The 18,464-nt window shown below is 41.1% G+C and overlaps 1 protein-coding gene across 2 annotated transcripts in view; it reads right to left on the reverse strand.

Moving 5' to 3' along the window:
* Positions 1-1,159: 1,159 nt before the first annotated feature.
* The window catches only part of PXYLP1 (2-phosphoxylose phosphatase 1), a 76,389-nt gene continuing 59,084 nt past the window's right edge, over positions 1,160-18,464 (reverse strand). For both annotated transcript variants that reach the window (XM_081192672.1, XM_081192671.1), the window contains 2 exons: positions 4,123-4,262; positions 1,160-2,926 (listed from right to left, as the gene is read on the reverse strand). In XM_081192672.1, coding sequence (XP_081048798.1) covers positions 1,995-2,926; positions 4,123-4,262 — 1,072 coding nt within the window. In that variant the 3' untranslated portion in view covers positions 1,160-1,994. The remainder of the gene's footprint in view (positions 2,927-4,122; positions 4,263-18,464) is intronic.

Below are 18,464 nucleotides of genomic sequence, written 5' to 3' on the forward strand. Positions count from 1 at the left end.
ACAGAATTCTCCTTTCTCTGCCTGCTTTTCTCATTTGTCTATGACTGATTTTGCTCTTGAGGAATAGGTAGTCTGACAGGTTTATTCTGAGCAAAACCACCTGAACATGTACTGAATAGAATAAAATGGCAGGTTTTTCATAGGAACAACTATCACAAATACTGTGGTAACCTAGCTTCATATTTGAGCTTGAAGCTTTTCTGCAGTTACATACTTTCTTTGCAGTTACATATTTTCTATGAAGCTTTTAGTATCCTTGCGATGTATCAAGCACCACTAATTAAGAATCTATTAAATTTCAACAACCAATGTGGCAACAAACCTTTGACATAACCGATTAGGCAAAGATAAATTTTACAAACTCTGATTTGAAGAGCACAAACAGAAATATTGGCTTTTAGGAACCACATCAAAGATTTTTTTCAAAACTTTATTTATAGAACATTCAAATACATTGTTTTCAAAAGGGGGCTGAAATGCCAATAAAGTCAGAACACAAATTACAGCTCCTTTTAATTGCTACCACCATTTCAATACAAATTACACTAAAAGTCTGGTTTCAGGGTGTGTTAAAAACTCTTGACATTACAAAACTCAGCATTCCAATAGTAACAAAATGCTTTTCCAAGCTGTCTAAAAATCTGATGTAAGGAATCTAAAATTTGAGTTAATATGCATTATTAATTTATCCAGTAAAATTATTTATAATAGATTTCTGAATCTTTGTACTACGCCCAAAGTAAAGTGTTGAAAAACAGCTTTTGGCATCCCTTTACAAAGAAGGTTAAAAAAAAATCTAGTACACTATAGTACAATCACCAGACAGTAAAAAACAAGACTGAGCTTATAAAATGTCTTCCTAGTCTATAAAAGTACTAAATGGACTACAAAATTAAGCATTAAGTCAAGTTCCTGTTTGGCTACATGCAGCCATTACAACATACGGCTATAACACATTGCTTCTTATCACAGCACGAATGATCTGAACAACATAAACAGTTCCTAAAGAATGTATCCGAAGCATGATTTTAAGTTTTCACTTCTTGTGTATGAATCCTTTCTAGCATCTGACACAACTTGTACTTTGTGTTTGAAGTACACATAAAGTGCTAAAAGTGCAAAGAACGGAACTTTTCTTTTCATCTACCCCAGGGGCTGCTTTGTATATCATATGATAGCTCCTTACCTAAAGAAAACCCAAACACCTCTATATGCTGGGGGTTCCACAAGGAGGCTGATTTTATATATAAAAGGCTTCCTGTGTGGATTGCCTGTACAGGTAATTTCAAAAAAGTATTTCTGACAATGCTAATGCCTCCTAGGAAGTCATCTATGCTGATGTAGATTCGCATGTGTTCTAAACAAACACAACAAGAAGCCATGTCAAACATGGCAGCCTCTACCATGAAGTAACAATCTTTACAGCATCTACGTCATGTATGAAGTAGTCCCTGTATAGTAGCTAGAAGTGATGTGTTCAAGAAAACACATCAGAAGCATTTGCAGAAGCATTTGAATCCATGCACCTTAAAAAAAACACCCAAAAAAACAAAGCCTGCCTATAATACACTTTTGCCCTAAGGAAAAAATTATTCCTACTTTAGCTAGATCATATGAATGGATTCGTGGAATGAAGGATACTTTCAATTATGACAAGTATGGTTTGTGTTTACTGTGGCAACTTTTACAGTGGAACAACAAGGAACCAGAATGCACTCATTCAGTTCTTCAAGCAATATCCATTTTACAGCAGCTAAGAGACAAATCAAGTTGGAGCACAAAAGAACATAGGCCCTGTGCTGCTAAGGCTGACAAACATTATGAATTAATGACATTTTAAATCAATCTAGAATGCATTTTTTGGGGGGAAATGACAAAACCACTTCAAGCTATATTCATTTGCACTTAGGCACACTAGGATTTGACAGTGTCAAGCTGCCTTGGAGACAATTTTTTTTGACAATACAAAATGTAACGTTTTATTCCTCCCTTGTTTAGAATGGCCTCCTGTGACATGCATCATAGTAATTGGTGCTATTAAAAGGTGAGAACATGTCTTGTTTAACAAAACGAACAAATTTCTCTAAGGGGCACATCAGTTTGGTGTAATGTTTGTTATAATCCCGGCAGAATGAAGTCTGGAATGTGACATCAACACCGTTATAAAGGATGCGGATAAAATGTTCTTTGTATTTCTTTCCATCTTTCCACAGCTCAAAGACTAGTCTGGCTGCAAATCTTGGGAACCTGGCCTCAGTGATGCCTAAGGCACTCAGAACAGGGGACAAGGTGACATCATGAGCGGAATAAAGGACAAATAGTTCTTCTCTCTTGCCTTCTGCAATGCGCTGCATACGATTGGCTGTCTGGTTAAGGATAGGATGAGTGGCCAGTAGCGCATACAAGTAGTAATATTTCTTCTCCTGCCTCTCTTTTTCATCTTCAAGTTGATGCGTCTTGATTGTTTTAAAGTGCTCAAGGTTAATGCAGCCATTCTTGGTACATGGGAAGCTGACATTATGGCAAAAATGACACAGCATAGAATCTACAGGGTTAGAAGCCCTTAACTGCCTTGTGGGTATGCCGACAATTTTTGCCATATCTGCATACGTTTTCTCCAAGTGCATGTTTTTCACCCGTAGGCTGTACTGACGCCGTTGCTCCTCCTCTAGGTAATGGTTTCTTATCGGGCAATCACAGCTTCCAGAACAAAAAATTGTGCTCCACTGGTGCCTAAAGTTAATTTTCTTCCAATCAAATTCCGGCAAGAAGGAATATAGTAGTGCCAGCCCACTCTGTAGTGTTCGACTCTTTCCAGTTGTCTCCAAATACAAATGTTTACTTGTCCAGTCACTTGGTATCAAGTTATGCTTCTTTATATAAATATTCCGCAGTAGTTGTCCATTTCGCAAGTGCTGTACAATCCCTTCAAAAAAGAAAAAGAAGAAGGTAAGCATTCTTCTATGAAATAATTTGAGAGTGATCTTGGGAAGACTGTACAGTGGTACCTCGAATTACAAATGCCTCAGGTTTCAAACTCCGCTAACCTGAGTTACCTCGAGTTGAGAACTTTGTCCCAGGATGAGAACAGAAATCGTGTGCCAGTGGCGCAGTGGCGGCAAGAGGCCCCATTAGCGAAAGTACGCCTCTAGTTAAGAACAGCTTTAGGTTAAGGACGGACCTCCAGAATGAATTAAGTTCATAACTAGAGGTATAACTGTACTGTTAAGAGAAATTGTGTTGTATCAAGCAGTTGCCTGGGTATAAGACAGCTCATGCAACCAACCTTTTTCTTCCCCTCCTTCTCCTCTGAAGCACCCAGTCAAAAATCCTCTCAAGAGGGTCAAAGGTTGACCCTTTTGGGAGCTGTGTCACATGGGCTGTGATGTGAGGGGGAAATCATCTGAAATGGAGCAGTGGCGTAGCGTGGGTTGTCAGCACCCGGGGCAAGGCAAGTAATTTGCGCCCACTAACCCGTGGATTTGCGCCCCCTAACCCTAACCCCCAGATGTTGCGCCCGGTGCGGCTGGCCCCCCCTGCACCCCCCACGCTACACCACTGAAATGGAGCAGAACAATCTTGCTCCAGTGGCAGCTACAATGGCACAAAATCTCTCTGTCCAATTTCAGAAGAATCTTCCCTTCCATGTGACATAGCTCCAAACGTTCACCAAACTCTGGCCGACCCCCCCACCCCCGAGAAGGTTTTGGGGGTACATGTGGCTGCACAGGAAGGACTATAAAAATATTGATTGCCTGAGCTGCCTTCTGCTCATGCAGTTACTTCATACAATCCATGTGAAAGGGTAATGGCTGGGGTGGGCAGATCATGCTAAGAATATAAAAACGTTTTAATTTTTCAAAAATGTTAGTTGCACAAGTCTTAAATGGTTGTACAGGCAAGAAGGAAATATGAGATTTTTTTCTTTTTTAAAAAAAAACAAACAACCCATAAACAATTGGGATATTGCTATTACAACCATGGTATCCTTTAAAAAGTTCCCTGGAAAAATCGTTTTTGAACCCTTAACAAGCGCCTAGGAAGTTTTAATTAAGAACCAAAGAGCCTCTTGACATGCGGGTTTCTTTTGGACATGGAAATAAAACAGCTGTAGAAAATCACCTGTCTGTGTAAGCTCTCCCATTTCACACAGTGAATGGCTGGGGTAACGAGGCATGCTGCTCAGAATGCCATCCATTTGGGTTTCTGATCCTTTAGACATATGGCTAATAAAAGCTTCAAGCTGAGGGTGGGAAGGTTTCCTAAAGGAGATAAACCAAACAAAAACTCTTAAACGCATGAAGAAGCTGTAAAGATTAAAGTGCTCTAATTATGTCAAGTCACACCATTTCATTATGAAGGCATACCTACTGCTGGGGGGGGTGGGGACGACAAAACTCTGCTCTTAAAAGAAATGAAATATGCAGCCATGCAGATGGGTGTTAAGGCCTGAAAAAACCCAGCATGCGATGGGAGGAAGAGGGAAGAAACGCAAAGGCTAAAAATACCTAAGAAAATCTCCAAAGAAGTTGTGCTGTTGTAACCTAGGATGCACTATTTCAGAGCTACTATTTTGCTGTCAGGACAATGTTAGCTTTCTATATGATCTCCGTGAAATGACCTACTAGCTTCATAAAAGAGAAAAACAATGTATCTGGTGTGTGGAGTGGAAGGCAATGGATGATTCAGTACCAATTTCTGGGGATTTATTTTGTTAAAAGAGAGGTGGGAAATTACTGTGATGAACACGTTTGTACAGTACATGGTTTCATCCCATGAAAATGTCAAATAAGAAATAAGCAGAAAAAGTCTAGCTTGGAACAAGAAGAGCAGAAGATCCATGCTTCCTCTAAATTACTATTAATATTGCTGCATGCAAGTAAGGCTGCATTTTCACCTTCTTGTATCATATTATTATTTATTTCGTTACAAATCACTTCTCATGAGCCATCCCAAAACGATATACAAAATGATAAAACCAAAAGCAAATATAAAGTTGCATATCTGAATACAGTTAAAGCAACTGCATATATAAAAACTGCATATATAAAAACTATAAGAACATTTAAAAAAAACCCAGTTACATATATACAATTTAAAACAGCAGCAGCACATACATAAAATCAGTTCAAATACAATACAGGTACCCATAGGTTATTTGATGCTGTAAAGTCCTTTTGAAAGAGTATTATATTTTACATGGTGCTTTGAGTCTCTAGATAGTTAAAAATAATAATATGCACAAATCTGGATGTACAGTGGACGCTCGGGTCACGAGTCGGTGCTTCTGTGCATGCGCAAAGCACGATTTAACACTTCTGCGTATGCGCAAGCACCAAAACCCGGAAGTAACCAGTTCCAGTACTTCCGGGTTCGGCGTGGTGCGCAACCCGAAGCGTCTGTAACCCGAGGTATGACTGCATTTAAATCTAGTTAACTTAAATTCATAAGCCGATTTCCAAATATCAGTCCATGCCAATTTAAAAACCTAGCACAGGAAATCCATTTAAAGAAACTGGCTACCATTCAGAAAACTACAAAAAAAAAAAAATCAAATCAGAATGAAACACAGCTGGGTGCTTCTTTTCATTTTCACTTCAAGCCGCCACCCGCTAAACTGCCAAACTACATTTTAATCCAGGAGTGACATGGTAACAGTGTGCTTTTGCACAAACCAGAGGACAGCAACTCAGTGGAGTGAAAATTAGACCAAAGCTACCAAGCAGTTTTCATTTACAGATCTGCTCTTATATGCTTCTTTCCCATTACTGACAGACAGGTTTGCTTTTACCACTGCACAGCCTAGACACCTTGATTAATATCATAAATGCACGTGGCATTTTGCAAAGCTGAAGCAGCCAGCTACCCCTTGCTAAAAGGATCCCATGAAATCACAGTGCAAATCAGTTACTAGCATCAGGACTGGTTTCAACCTTTCCAACAAGACTTTCGTATATAAGGGGGAAAGACGACAACAATTTCATTACATTACTTTGGAGGAGGGAGTGTTCTGGTGTGTGTTTTAAAGTAGCTACATTTATCTGTTTGCATCCTAGGATCCCACTTCAAGAGTGAAAGGCTCTTCTGCTGCTGTACAAGGTAGGCAGCTATTCCTACATCTGAAGTCTTGTCTCGGAGGCACAGGGAGTGCGGATGGAGGAGATGGCTTTCTCTGCCACTTCCTACCTGTGCAGGCAGAAGTGTGCTCTGCTCATGCAATGCGATCAAGCCACAGTTAAAAATCAGAGAAGAGTCTGAGTTGTTTTTACTCTTTAACTGCTTACTTATTTCAAAAGTATTTTTCTCTCCTCTTTTTCTGCTTTTTCTGAAGCAACGACTAAGCCTTCACAACTTTCCAAACCCTGCCTGAGAGTTATACTGACACCATAGGAATCTCTTACATCCAGACAACTCTGAAGAGCTCTTAAATTATGCAGTGGTGAGTTAAGGGTGGTCCGATATGATACGATACGATAATCTTTATTGTCATTGTCCCATACAGAACAATGAAATTGAAAGAATCTACATCAGACATTCAAAAACCAACAAGCCTGCTATCTCAGCTATCCCAGCCTGGTTAGCCCCCAAAAAACTCTGATACCCCATAATTAAATACAATATATTCCCATAGAGACTACCTTACACTGTGTTTAAAACCAAAATCGCATTTGAATAGAAACTGTTTCTCAGGCAGCTAGTCCTAGTCTTTATAACCCTGTACCTTCTTCCAGAAGGCAGAAGCTGAAAGAGATCACTGTCCTGCATCTATTGGCATTTACTTTCTTGGTCAAAGCTGTGTTGCCTCTCCTGCTGCTCATTCCCAGCACGAAACCTTTTCTTAGAGGAGGATACCAATTATAGAAAGCGTCATGCTGAGAGATGTACAGCTTCTTGAACCCAAAATAAAATAATCTCCCCTATAGTTTAGACATACCTTTCATCAGTCTTTCCTACTAATAATTTTTGGAATTACAATAGCAACCTATTACTTTTGGTTAATGTCCTAATGTGAGACTATATAACACAAAGTTCCTGAAGCTCAATACATTGCATTGTCTACAAAGATTTTACTCCATTCACTGAATTGACATTTGCACTATTGTAAAAGGTAAAGGGACCCCTGACCATTAGGTCCAGTCGTGACCGACTCTGGGGTTGCGGCGCTCATCTCGCTTTACTGGCCAATAGGTTTCTTTAAAAAGAAAAAAGAATATATATATATATATATATATAATGTTGCGAGTTTTTATGTCTGCATATATATATATAAAATGTTGCGAGTTTTTATGTCTGTGTATATATATACACAGTGTATATATATACACAACATAATCATTCTCCCAGCAGACAAAGGTAATGCCACTGTTGTGATGAACACATCGGACTACCAAGCAAAACTATCAAATCTACTCCAAGACCCTACCTACCAACCTATAAAAACAGATCCCACCACCTACCTGGAAAAAACCACCAAATCCAAAATAAAAGCCTCTCCTATCAGTGAAGAAATCCAGCTAAGAATCATCCCCAGAGAAAAATCATCCAGATGCCCCAAACTCTACGGTCTCCCCAAGATACACAAAGAAGGAACACCACTCAGACCAATAGTCAGCTCCATAGGCTCACCTCTACAAAATCTCGCTAAATTTCTCGCTAAGCAACTTCAGCCCTATGCAGAATCTATCGCTTCACACGTTACAAACTCCTTCCAGTTCATAGAAACAATAAAGAAGCAAAACCTACATCCCGATGACCTACTTGTGAGCTTCGATGTTGTATCTCTCTTCACACAAGTGCCCATTAATGAAGCCTTGACAGCCATTCAAAACAAATACAATCCCCCCGAATACATCCTGGACCTGACCAACCACTGCCTAACCAACACGTACTTCATCCACAATGGACAAAGATACAAACAGATAGAAGGAGCACCTATGGGATCACCCCTCTCACCGGTCATCGCAAATCTGTACATGGAACACTTTGAAACCAATGCTTTAGACAAGTCAGAACACAAACCCAAACTTTGGCTCAGATATGTTGACGACACCTTTGTAATTTGGCCACACGGGAAAGAAAAACTAGATAGCTTCCTCACACATCTCAACAGCCTACACCCCAAAATACAATTCACTATGGAAATAGAAGCCAACAACCAACTTCCCTTCCTTGACGTCCTAATCTACAAAAAACCTGATGGCTCCCTAGGACACACTATCTACCGGAAAAAAAAACACACCAACCGCTACTTACATGCACAATCACACCACCACCCTGCACAAATAAACTCCGTAGCCAAGACTCTCATCTCCAGAACCAAACGCCTGGCTGACAAAGACCACTTGACAACTGAGTTACAGAATCTCTCAAATGTGTTAATCGCCAACGGATACCAGCAAAACAGGGTTACGAAACTAATCCAAAAAGAAACACCCCCCAAAAACCAAGACACAGAAGAAAACAATGGCATGGCCCTCCTTCCTTATATCAAGGGCACTACAGATAAAATTAGCAAAATCCTCCATAAACACAATATCAAAACAGCCTTTTGCACCAACCAAAAAATAGCCAATATCCTCAGAAACCCCAAAGATAAAATCCAGTTAGAAAACCAAGGGGTCTATGAAATACCCTGCAAAGTCTGCCCAGCCACGTACATTGGACAAACAAACAGACGAATAAATGCACGTATCGCAGAACACAAGAATGCCGTCAAAAAAGAAGAAAAAACTTCCTCTCTTTACCAACACATGAAAGAAACAGGACACGAAATTAATTTTGCAGATTCCAAATTGCTCTTTAACATGGAACACCACCACAAGAGAATAATCATGGAAGCCATCGAGATAGAGAAACACCCTCACAACATGAACAAGCGTGACGACACGTCCCGCCTGCCAGACATCTGGAAATTAGCCCTCCCCACAAAAACCGACACCAGAACCAGAGGCACACAGAACGCCATCTCCAATCAACCTCACCAGACCCAAACCCAGACCGTCTCCACAGATAAATTACAGACACCATCCAGTAGCCAAACCACAGTGGCACCTCCGGATGCTGCACCCCCCTGCAATCCCTACACAGATCTGGCTGGCACAGGGCACAAAACCACAGCTCGCCCCTATACACGAAGCCAAGCCAGAGCACAACTAAGTGCAGTACAGCCATCTTCTCAGGAAAAAAAACTCTTCACAAGCTCAAGAGGTCAAGACACGAAAGCTTTAGCAACTAATCCACTCCTAATGACCCTCCTAAATGGTACTCAGAATATCACTCAAGAAATCTCTCAGGATATCCCTCAAGTAATTAATGAACAAAAGAAGAAAAGGCACACTAACCTGGGAACTTCCTCTCTGCCCAGAACGTTGGAGGCTATACACCACACCCCCTCAACAGTATTTATAGGAACTCAAACACTGAGATCCTGCTCTGTTCCAGTAACAAGAAGCCGAAAGCACCAGCCTGAAGATGACGAGTGAGACCTCGTCGAAACGTCGCCTAGACACCCCAACTCTTACACGGGAAGACACCCGAAGACAACAAAACCTGCATTCCTGTACCCGTGAAAATCTACGAAAGCATATATATATATATATATATATATATATATAATGTTGCAAGTTTTTATGTGTGCATTAGGCAGTAGAGGTGGTTTTTAAAAAAGAAAAGAATGTTAACTTAAATTCCATTCTGTGTCTGAACAAGTGCTCAAAAGAAATTGGTCAATTAAATGGCAACTCTTTGCTACATTATACCAGACTTTTAAAACTAACTTAAACCACAAGGGGGTGCCATGCTATCACTTCAATATAAGCACACTGTATGACACCTTACCCTTACTTTTCACATAGTGAAAAGTACAGAATATACAAATGAGAAAACTTCTAGTTACGGTTGGATAATACTATTTCAGGAAGGGGAAAGTGAAATAGAAGACCTTGAGACCTTTTGTGTCTAAGAACCAATGTGACATGGGCAAATTCTACAGAGAGTTCACTCCCAGCCGTCATATGCAAAACCACATCAATACCTATTTGGTATACCAGAAGTCTGAATGTGCATTTACAATGCAAAACTATGCATGTTTACTTGGAAGTAAGTGCCACTATGTTAAATGGAGCTTAATTCCCAAATGGATGTGCATAGAATTGCAATGTTGGGGGACTTACAGACAGCTTTATCATCACAGTTGAATCAACAAAAAGGTAGGTGCAGCCTCTGTTTTTGCACCGCAGCGATATAACTTTGTTTTGGCTGAGCTAATGATTTAATAATGTAGCGCGGGTGGCGCTGTGGGCTAAACCACAGAGCCTAGGACTTGCCGATCAGAAGGTTGGCGGTTCGAATCCCCGCAACAGGGTAAGCTCCCATTGCTCAGTCCCTGCTCCTGCCAACCTAGCAGTTCGAAAGCACGTCAAAGTGCAAGTAGATAAATAGGTACCGCTCCGGCGGGAAGGTAAACGGCATTTCCGTGCGCTGCTCTGGTTCGCCAGAAGCGGCTTAGTCATGCTGGCCACATGACCCGGAAGCTGTACGCCGGCTCCCTCGGCCAATAAAGCAAGATGAGTACTGCAACCCCAGAGTCGGTCACGGCTGGACCTAATGGTCAGGGGTCCCTTTACCTTTTAACTGTCAAAAAATACATGTGACAACACAAACAACCCTAAATATACCTGCAGATGTTCCCCAGAATCACTTCAGCTATTGCGTTGGAAAGAAGATAGGGACTGCGTAAAATAAAGGGTCCCCTTCATTGATCACTGCCTTGCCATGGCGAAGGGGCTTGAATAACTCAGAGAAGCTATGAACTATGCCGAGCAGGGCACCCAAGATGAACAGGTCATAGTGGAGAGTTTTGACCAAACGTGATCCACCTGGAGGAGGAACTGGCAAGCCACTCCAGTATCCCTGCCAAGAAAACTCCATGAACAAAGACAACAAGCATATAAAAGTTATGACGCTGGAAGATGAGCCCCTTAGGTCAGAAGGTGTCCAACATGCTACTGGGGAAGAGCAGAGGACAAGTACAAGTAGATCCAGAGCTGATGAAGTGGCTGGGCCAAAGCCGAAAGGACGCTCAGTTGCGGATATGCATGGAAGCAAAAGGAAAGTCCAATGCTGTAAAGAAAAATATTGCATAGGAACCTGGAATGTAAGAACCATGAACCTTGGTAAGCTGGATGTGGTCAAAAATGAGATGGCAAGAATAAATATTGACATCCTGGGCATCAGTGAACTAAAATGGATGGGAATGGGCGAATTCAGTTCGGATGACTATCATATCTACTACTGTGGGCAAGAAACCCGTAAAAGAAATGGAGTGGCCCTCATAGTCAACAAAAGAGTGGCGAAAGCTGTACTGGGATGCAATCTCAAAAATGATAGAATGATCTCGATACGAATCCAAGGCAGACCTTTTAACATCACAGTAATCCAAGTTTATGCACCAACTACTGGTGCTGAATAAACTGAAATTGACCAATTCTATGAAGACTTACAAGACCTTATAGAAGTGACACCAAAGAAGGATGTTCTTCTCATTATAGGGGATTGGAATGCTAAAGTAGGGAATCAAGAGATAAAAGGAACAACCGGCAAGTTTGGCCTTGGAGATCAAAACGAAGCAGGGCAAAGGCTAATAGAGTTCTGTCAAGAGAACAAGCTGGTCATCACAAACACGCTTTTCCAACAACACAAGAGACGACTCTGCACATGGACATCACCAGATGGGCAACATCGAAATCAGATTGATTATATTCTCTGCAGCCAAAGATAGAGAAGCTCTATACAGTCAGCAAAAACAAGACCTGGAGCTGACTGTGGCTCAGATCATCAGCTTCTTATAGCAAAATTCAAGCTTAAACTGAAGAAAGTAGGAAAAACCACTGGGCCGGTAAGATACAGTCTAAACCAAATCCCCTATGAATACACAGTGGAAGTGAGGAACAGGTTTAAGGATTTAGATTTGCTGGACAGAGTGCCTGAAGAACTATGGGTGGAGGCTCGCAACATTATACAGGAGGCAGCAACTAAAACCATCCCAATGAAAAAGAAATGCAAGAAAACAAAGTGGCTATCCAACGAGGCCTTACAAATAGCGGGGGAGAGAAGGCAAGCAAAATGCGAGGGAGATAGTGAAAGATACAGGAAATTGAATGCAGATTTCCAAAGAATAGCAAGGAGAGACAAGAAGGCCTTCTTAAATGAGCAATGCAAAGAAATAGAGGAAAACAACAGAATGGGAAGAACGAGAGATCTGTTCAAGAAAATTGGAGATATGAAAGGAACATTTCGTACAAAGATTACCATAATAAAGGACAAAAGTGGTAAGGACCTAACAGAAGCAGAAGACATCAAGAAGAGGTGGCAAGAATACACAGAGGAATTATACCAGAAAGATATGGATGTCTCGTACACCCCAGGTAGTGTGGTTGCTGACCTTGAGCCAGACATCCTGGAGAGTGAAGTCAAATGGGCCTTAAAAAGCACTGCAAATAACAAGGCCAGTGGAAGTGATGGTATTCCAGCTGAACTATTTAAAATTTTAAAAGATGATGCTGTTAAGGTGCTACACTCAATATGCCAGCAAGTTTGGAAAACTCAGCAGTGGCCAGAGGATTGGAGATCAGTCTACATCCCAATCCCAAAGAAGGGCAGTGCCAAAGAATGCTTCAACTACCGCACAATTGCACTCATTTCACACTCTAGCAAGGTTATGCTTAGAATTCTAAGCAGTATGTGGACCGAGAACTCCCAGAAGTGCAAGCTGGATTTAGAAGAGGCAGAGGAACCAGAGACCAAATTGCAAACACGCGCTGGATTATGGAGAAAGCTAGAGAGTTCCAGAAATACATCTACTTCTGCTTCACTGACTATGTAAAAGCCTTTGACTGTGTTGACCACAGCAAACTATGGCAGGTTCTTAAAGAAATGGGAGTGCCTGGTCACCTCATCTGTCTCCTGAGAAATCTCTATGTGGGACAAGAAGCTACAGTTAGAACTGGATATGGAACAACTGATTGGTTCAAAATTAGGAAAGGAGTACGACAAGGCTGTATATTGTCTCCCTGCTTATTTAACTTATATGCAGAATTCATCATGCGAAAGGCTGGGCTGGATGAATCCGAAGCCGGAATTAAGATTGCCGGAAGAAATATCAACAACCTCAGATATGCAGATGACACAACCTTGATGGCAGAATGTGAGGAGGAATTAAAGAACCTTTTATTGAGGGTGAAAGAGGAGAGTGCAAAATATGGTCTGAAGCTCAACATCAAAAAAACGAAGATCATGGCCACTGGTCCCATCACCTCCTGGCAAATAGAAGGGGAAGAAATGGAGGCAGTAAGAGATTTTACTTTCTTGGGCTCCATGATCACTGCAGATGGTGACAGGAGACACGAAATTAAAAGACGCCTGCTTCTTGGGAGAAAAGCAATGACAGACCTAGACAGCATCTTAAAAAGTAGAGACATCACCTTGCCAACAAAGGTCCGTATAGTAAAAGCTATGGTTTTCCCAGTAGTGATGTATGGAAGTGAGAGCCGGACCATAAAGAAGGCTGATCGCCGAAGAATTGATGCTTTTGAATTATGGTGCTGGAGGAGACTCAAGAGTCCCATGGACTGCAAGAAGATCAAACCTCTCCATTCTTAAGGAAATCAGCCCTGAGTGCTCACTGGAAGGACAGATCGTGAAGCTAAGGCTCCAATACTTTGGCCACCTCATGAGAAGAGAAGACTCCCTGGAAAAGACCCTGATGTTGGGAAAGATGGAGGGCACAAGGAGAAGGGGACGACAGAGGATGAGACGGTTGGATGGTGTTCTTGAAGCTACCAGCATGAGTCTGATCAAACTGCGGGAGGCAGTGGAGGACAGAAGTGCCTGGCGTGCTCTGGTCCATGGGGTCACGAAGAGTCAGACACAACTAAACGACTAAACAACAACAACAAAATAAAGGGTGTTTTTTACATGTGCCCACAAATGCATATATAGTAAGCAATAACCTAATTCTGTCAGGCTTCATGTTAGCTAACTGCAAAACAAACATCATATTTACCAACAGAAGTTCAGTAACAATCAACCAGGTCCCAGCTACAAAGGAAAAGCAATGGTGAAGTCTTAATGAAATGGTTCATAAACTCCAGCCAAAGCTAGTGAAAACAAGGCAATTCCATGTGTTTTCTCTGTCCTAATTGTCTCTCCATAAAACTAAGAGGCAGAAGATTAAGGAAAATCAATGCATGATTGAATCATACACTAAGCAAGGTAAACTAATTTATTACTTAGAAACAACCTCTCTAACAATAATATTTTCATAACTAACCAGTATTCTTACTTGCATGATAGATGCAGTGGACCACTTACTCCTCCGTGGTTTCAAGACAAATACAACATGCCATATTTCACCATATACTGATCGCCACTGCGTGATAGTTGCGTACCCCTTTTTCAGACCCCAAAATTGGTCCCAGAGAAATTGGCCCACATAATAGGTGCAGTGGTAATTCTGAGACGAGTTGGGGGTCCGCAGGGGCGGCTTCTGGTGAGTTTGGGCACTCATTGGCTTAGCCCCAAGCAGAAGTAGCTGTAGAGGCACGGCAAGGTGAAACCAGGCCCAGGCTGCTGCTGTCGCTGCTGCTACCTTGGGTCGTGCAGAGGCAAGGAGGCAGCTTGGCAGTGGTGCTGTTGACTCTCGCCACACGCTCCAGACTCGAGGCGAGACAAAGTCAGACCCAGGTGGCTGCGGCCACCGCTCGCTTTAAATGCCCTTGGGGACACCCCAGCCACCCCAGAAGGGGAAGCAGTGGTGAGCAACCACCTCCACCTCCGTCCCATAATTCATCGCATAATGGTCACATGCACACCCTTTTTGGAAAGGAAAATTCAGCACAAAAAATGTGACCGTTACGTGGTGAAATACGGTAGATGTATGTTTGTGAAGTAACCCCCACAAATAAATGAAGGTTTTCTAAAAGCAGAGTTAGTACAAACACGGGTTTATCTAGGGCCTGACCTGTCCATTCAGAAGAATAATAAAAACCATCTGGAGAATAAACCAAGAAAAAGGTTAATATTTCAACTGGTTAGTTACATCTATGTGTCCTTGTGAACCTCATTTCATAGATTTCTTTGAACACATGTGTAGGAAAATAGCAGGCAGATATTGTCTGAAGGCTTTCAGTTGGACAAAATATCATCCCTTATGATGAATGGGGAATGTATGTTTGAGCATGAGACTTGTAGTTTGATGCATTTTCCATTTACTGTTAGTCACCTTGAGCGATATTCCATTGGAAGGGCGGAATATAAACATCCTTAATAAATAATAATAATAAACAGTGCTGCCAGTGAATTGAAGGAAGACCTAACATGTCATCCATCAATAATATTAGAATATAGAAATCAACTGACTTATGTCACTTTGGTTTCTCACGCTTTAGAAAAATCTTTGGATTTCAGTTTCCATTTTTATCTTTCATTTTAAATGAGAATAATAATCCTAGGCATGATATGATTGTTTGGACTTTACGGTACTTTCCTTTGTTTGAAAAAAAAAAATCCCCTAGATCTTGTAGACACTCTAATATTACTCACAAACATTTACAAGGAGGGAGGAAAACAAGTTATTTCTCTTCTAGGAGAAAAGCCCCAAATGCCAGAGAACCAGGAAATAAGAATATAGCCCATTGTTAATAGTGTCTGAATGAATGACAATAGTATTCAAGCTAACGCGAGGCTATGAAAGCAGAATCAAGGCTGCAATTTTGAATGGAGAAGTAATTTTGATCAGGGGTGATGTTTGAATCTTTCTTACTCATAATTCCTTAAACTTGTTTTCTTAGCAAAAAGATCCGTGGGGTGCTCTTAAAAGTATTTGGGCTCAATATGTCTTCTTAAGGGGACTCTTTCCTCCATACCCTCTTTCATTTATTGCATAAGTAGAATCATAGAATCATAGAATCATAGAGTTGGAAGAGACCACAAGGGCCATCGACTCCAACCCCCTGCCAAGCAGGAAACACCATCAGAGCACTCCTGACATATGGTTGTCAAGTACAAAAGAGCCTGCTGGATCAGACTAACTGCCATTTAGTCCAGCATCCTGGCAAACCAGAAGCCCATGAGAAGCGCAAAAGCAGGACCTGAGGGCAACAGCACCGTCCATTCAGAGGCATACTGTCCCTGTACAGTGGAGGCGGAAGATAGCCTTCATGGCTAGCAGCTACTGATAGATTTAGCCCTCCCTGACTTGGTCTAATCCTCTCCTAAAGCCACCTAAGTTCTTACGGGAATGAATTCCAGTTTAACTATGGGCTGTCTGACAAAGTACTTGCTTTTTGTCTGTCCTGAAACATTCCAGTTCACTAGATGTCCACAAGTTCTGATGGAAGAAGGAGAAGGAGAAGGAGAAGAATCTATCCATTTTCTTCACGCCACATGTAATTTTATACATCTCTATCATGTCTCCATTTAACCCTTTTCTCTAAATTCAAAAGCCCCAAACATGTAGCCTTTCCTCACAGGGGAGTTGCTTCATCCCCTTGATCATTTTGGATGCCCTTTTCTAAACCTTTCTAGCTCTACAATATCCTTTTTGAGGTGAGGCAACCAAAACTGTACACAGTATTCCAAGTGTGGTTACAATGAAGATTTGTATAATGGTGGCATTTATGATATTGATGGGTTTATTTTCAATTCCTTTGTGAATTACCTCTAACCAGGATGATGATGATGGTGGTGATAATAATACTAATACTAATACTACTACTACTACTACTACTAATAATAATAATAATAATATATTACTTATGCCCTGCCCATCTGGCCAGGCCTCCCCAGCCACTCTGGGCAGCTTCTAACAGAATATTAAAAACACAATAAAACATAAAACTTTAAGAACTTCCCTAAAAGGATTGACCTTTTTCACAATTCCTGCTGCTGGTGGTTTGACATCATTATGAAGCTACTGTATCCGCAACAATCCCATGGTCTCATTCAGCCCTTCAGACTCCATGAAATTAAGACTTGTTTGCCCTAATGTGCATCAATTTTCACTTTAATGTAAGTTGCATTTGCTAATTTACTGCCCATTCACTCAATCTGCAGAGATCCTTCTGGAGCTCTTCATGATCTCTTTTCATTTTGAGCACCTCACTGCGCACCCCAACACTAAATTGATTATGAACAACTTAAAAAGTACAGACCCCTTCACAGACTTCATTTTTTACATCCTTCCACTGCAAGAACTGTCCAGTTTTTCCTGCTCTCTGCTTCTTAACCAATTACTGATCCACAAGAGGACTTCTCATTTTATTCCATTACTGCTTAGTTTACTCAGGAGTCTTTGGTGAGGTGCATGGCACACAATAGATGCGCATATACTCACTTCACCACTTATCTCAAACTGGGCTTCTGTATCTATATTTGTATGCCATGCCACAAATTAATTTAGCAGATACTCTGCAGATGGTGGCATTTACGAGAAACTGGTGGAATCTGTATTTTGAAATCTCAACGTTTTTAGCAACAGAAAACTTCCTTGTTGCATGCCAGTCTAATAGTGCACCATCAAACAATGCAAGCTAGTCTCTAGGAGCCATACAGGAAGCTTCCTACATACAAGTCTCCCACTGTGATAATTCGCAAGAGAAGGGATGGAAAGAAGAGGTGGCAAAGAGATTTTGAAAAAGTATTTCAGATGCTGCTAGGCCAATTACCTTTCTCTATGCTTTTTTTTAAAAAAAATCAGATTAGCAATCTTGCTGTTGAATTGGCCAATTTACAGATACTACATGAGATGGAGCATCCAGGCAACAATGTGAAGGTTGCTGGGGCTGAGCGGAACACAAATAAATTAGTCTGTGTAGTTTGAAAGCTTAAGCCTCCAGAGAGATTCTTAAAAATTAATTTCCACAAAAACATGGAAATAATAAAAATGCAAGAGATTAATTACACAACTTGGCCCTTTTTAATACCTTGGGGGTGTAACAATGTTTGACTTGATGCTTTCATATGTCCAAAAATAAAATTTAAAAATCTAATCAACAAATCTTTAGCATGTTGAAGTGAATTATTGAAAAGCCTATAACTCTAACCGTGGCTAGAATCCAATTTATGCCTTTGTACACATGGAATAGCTTTTAATCCAGCACAAATGCCATAAAAATAAGAGAGAGGGAGGCAATTTTTGCTGATTCCCCTTCCGCTGACATCTTGCAGCCTGCTCTGAGGATCTCCTAAGTCTCTGGGGCTAATTTATCAGGGCTGTTGGGGCTACAGGGGGAAGACAGCCAAGAAAAATAGCATCTGCCCCCCTTTTGTTTGCAGACCCCACCATGGCTCAAAGATTATTCAATGAGTGCAAAGGCACGAACTGAAATCCATCCCATATTTTTACTAGTTGAACTAATTTTCTTTTTCATTTACAGCACTTCCAATGTATTGAAGAAAACCCTCCA

Source organism: Podarcis bocagei (assembly GCF_964188305.1).
Source record: "Podarcis bocagei genome assembly, chromosome: 4".
NCBI lineage: Eukaryota > Metazoa > Chordata > Lepidosauria > Squamata > Lacertidae > Podarcis > Podarcis bocagei.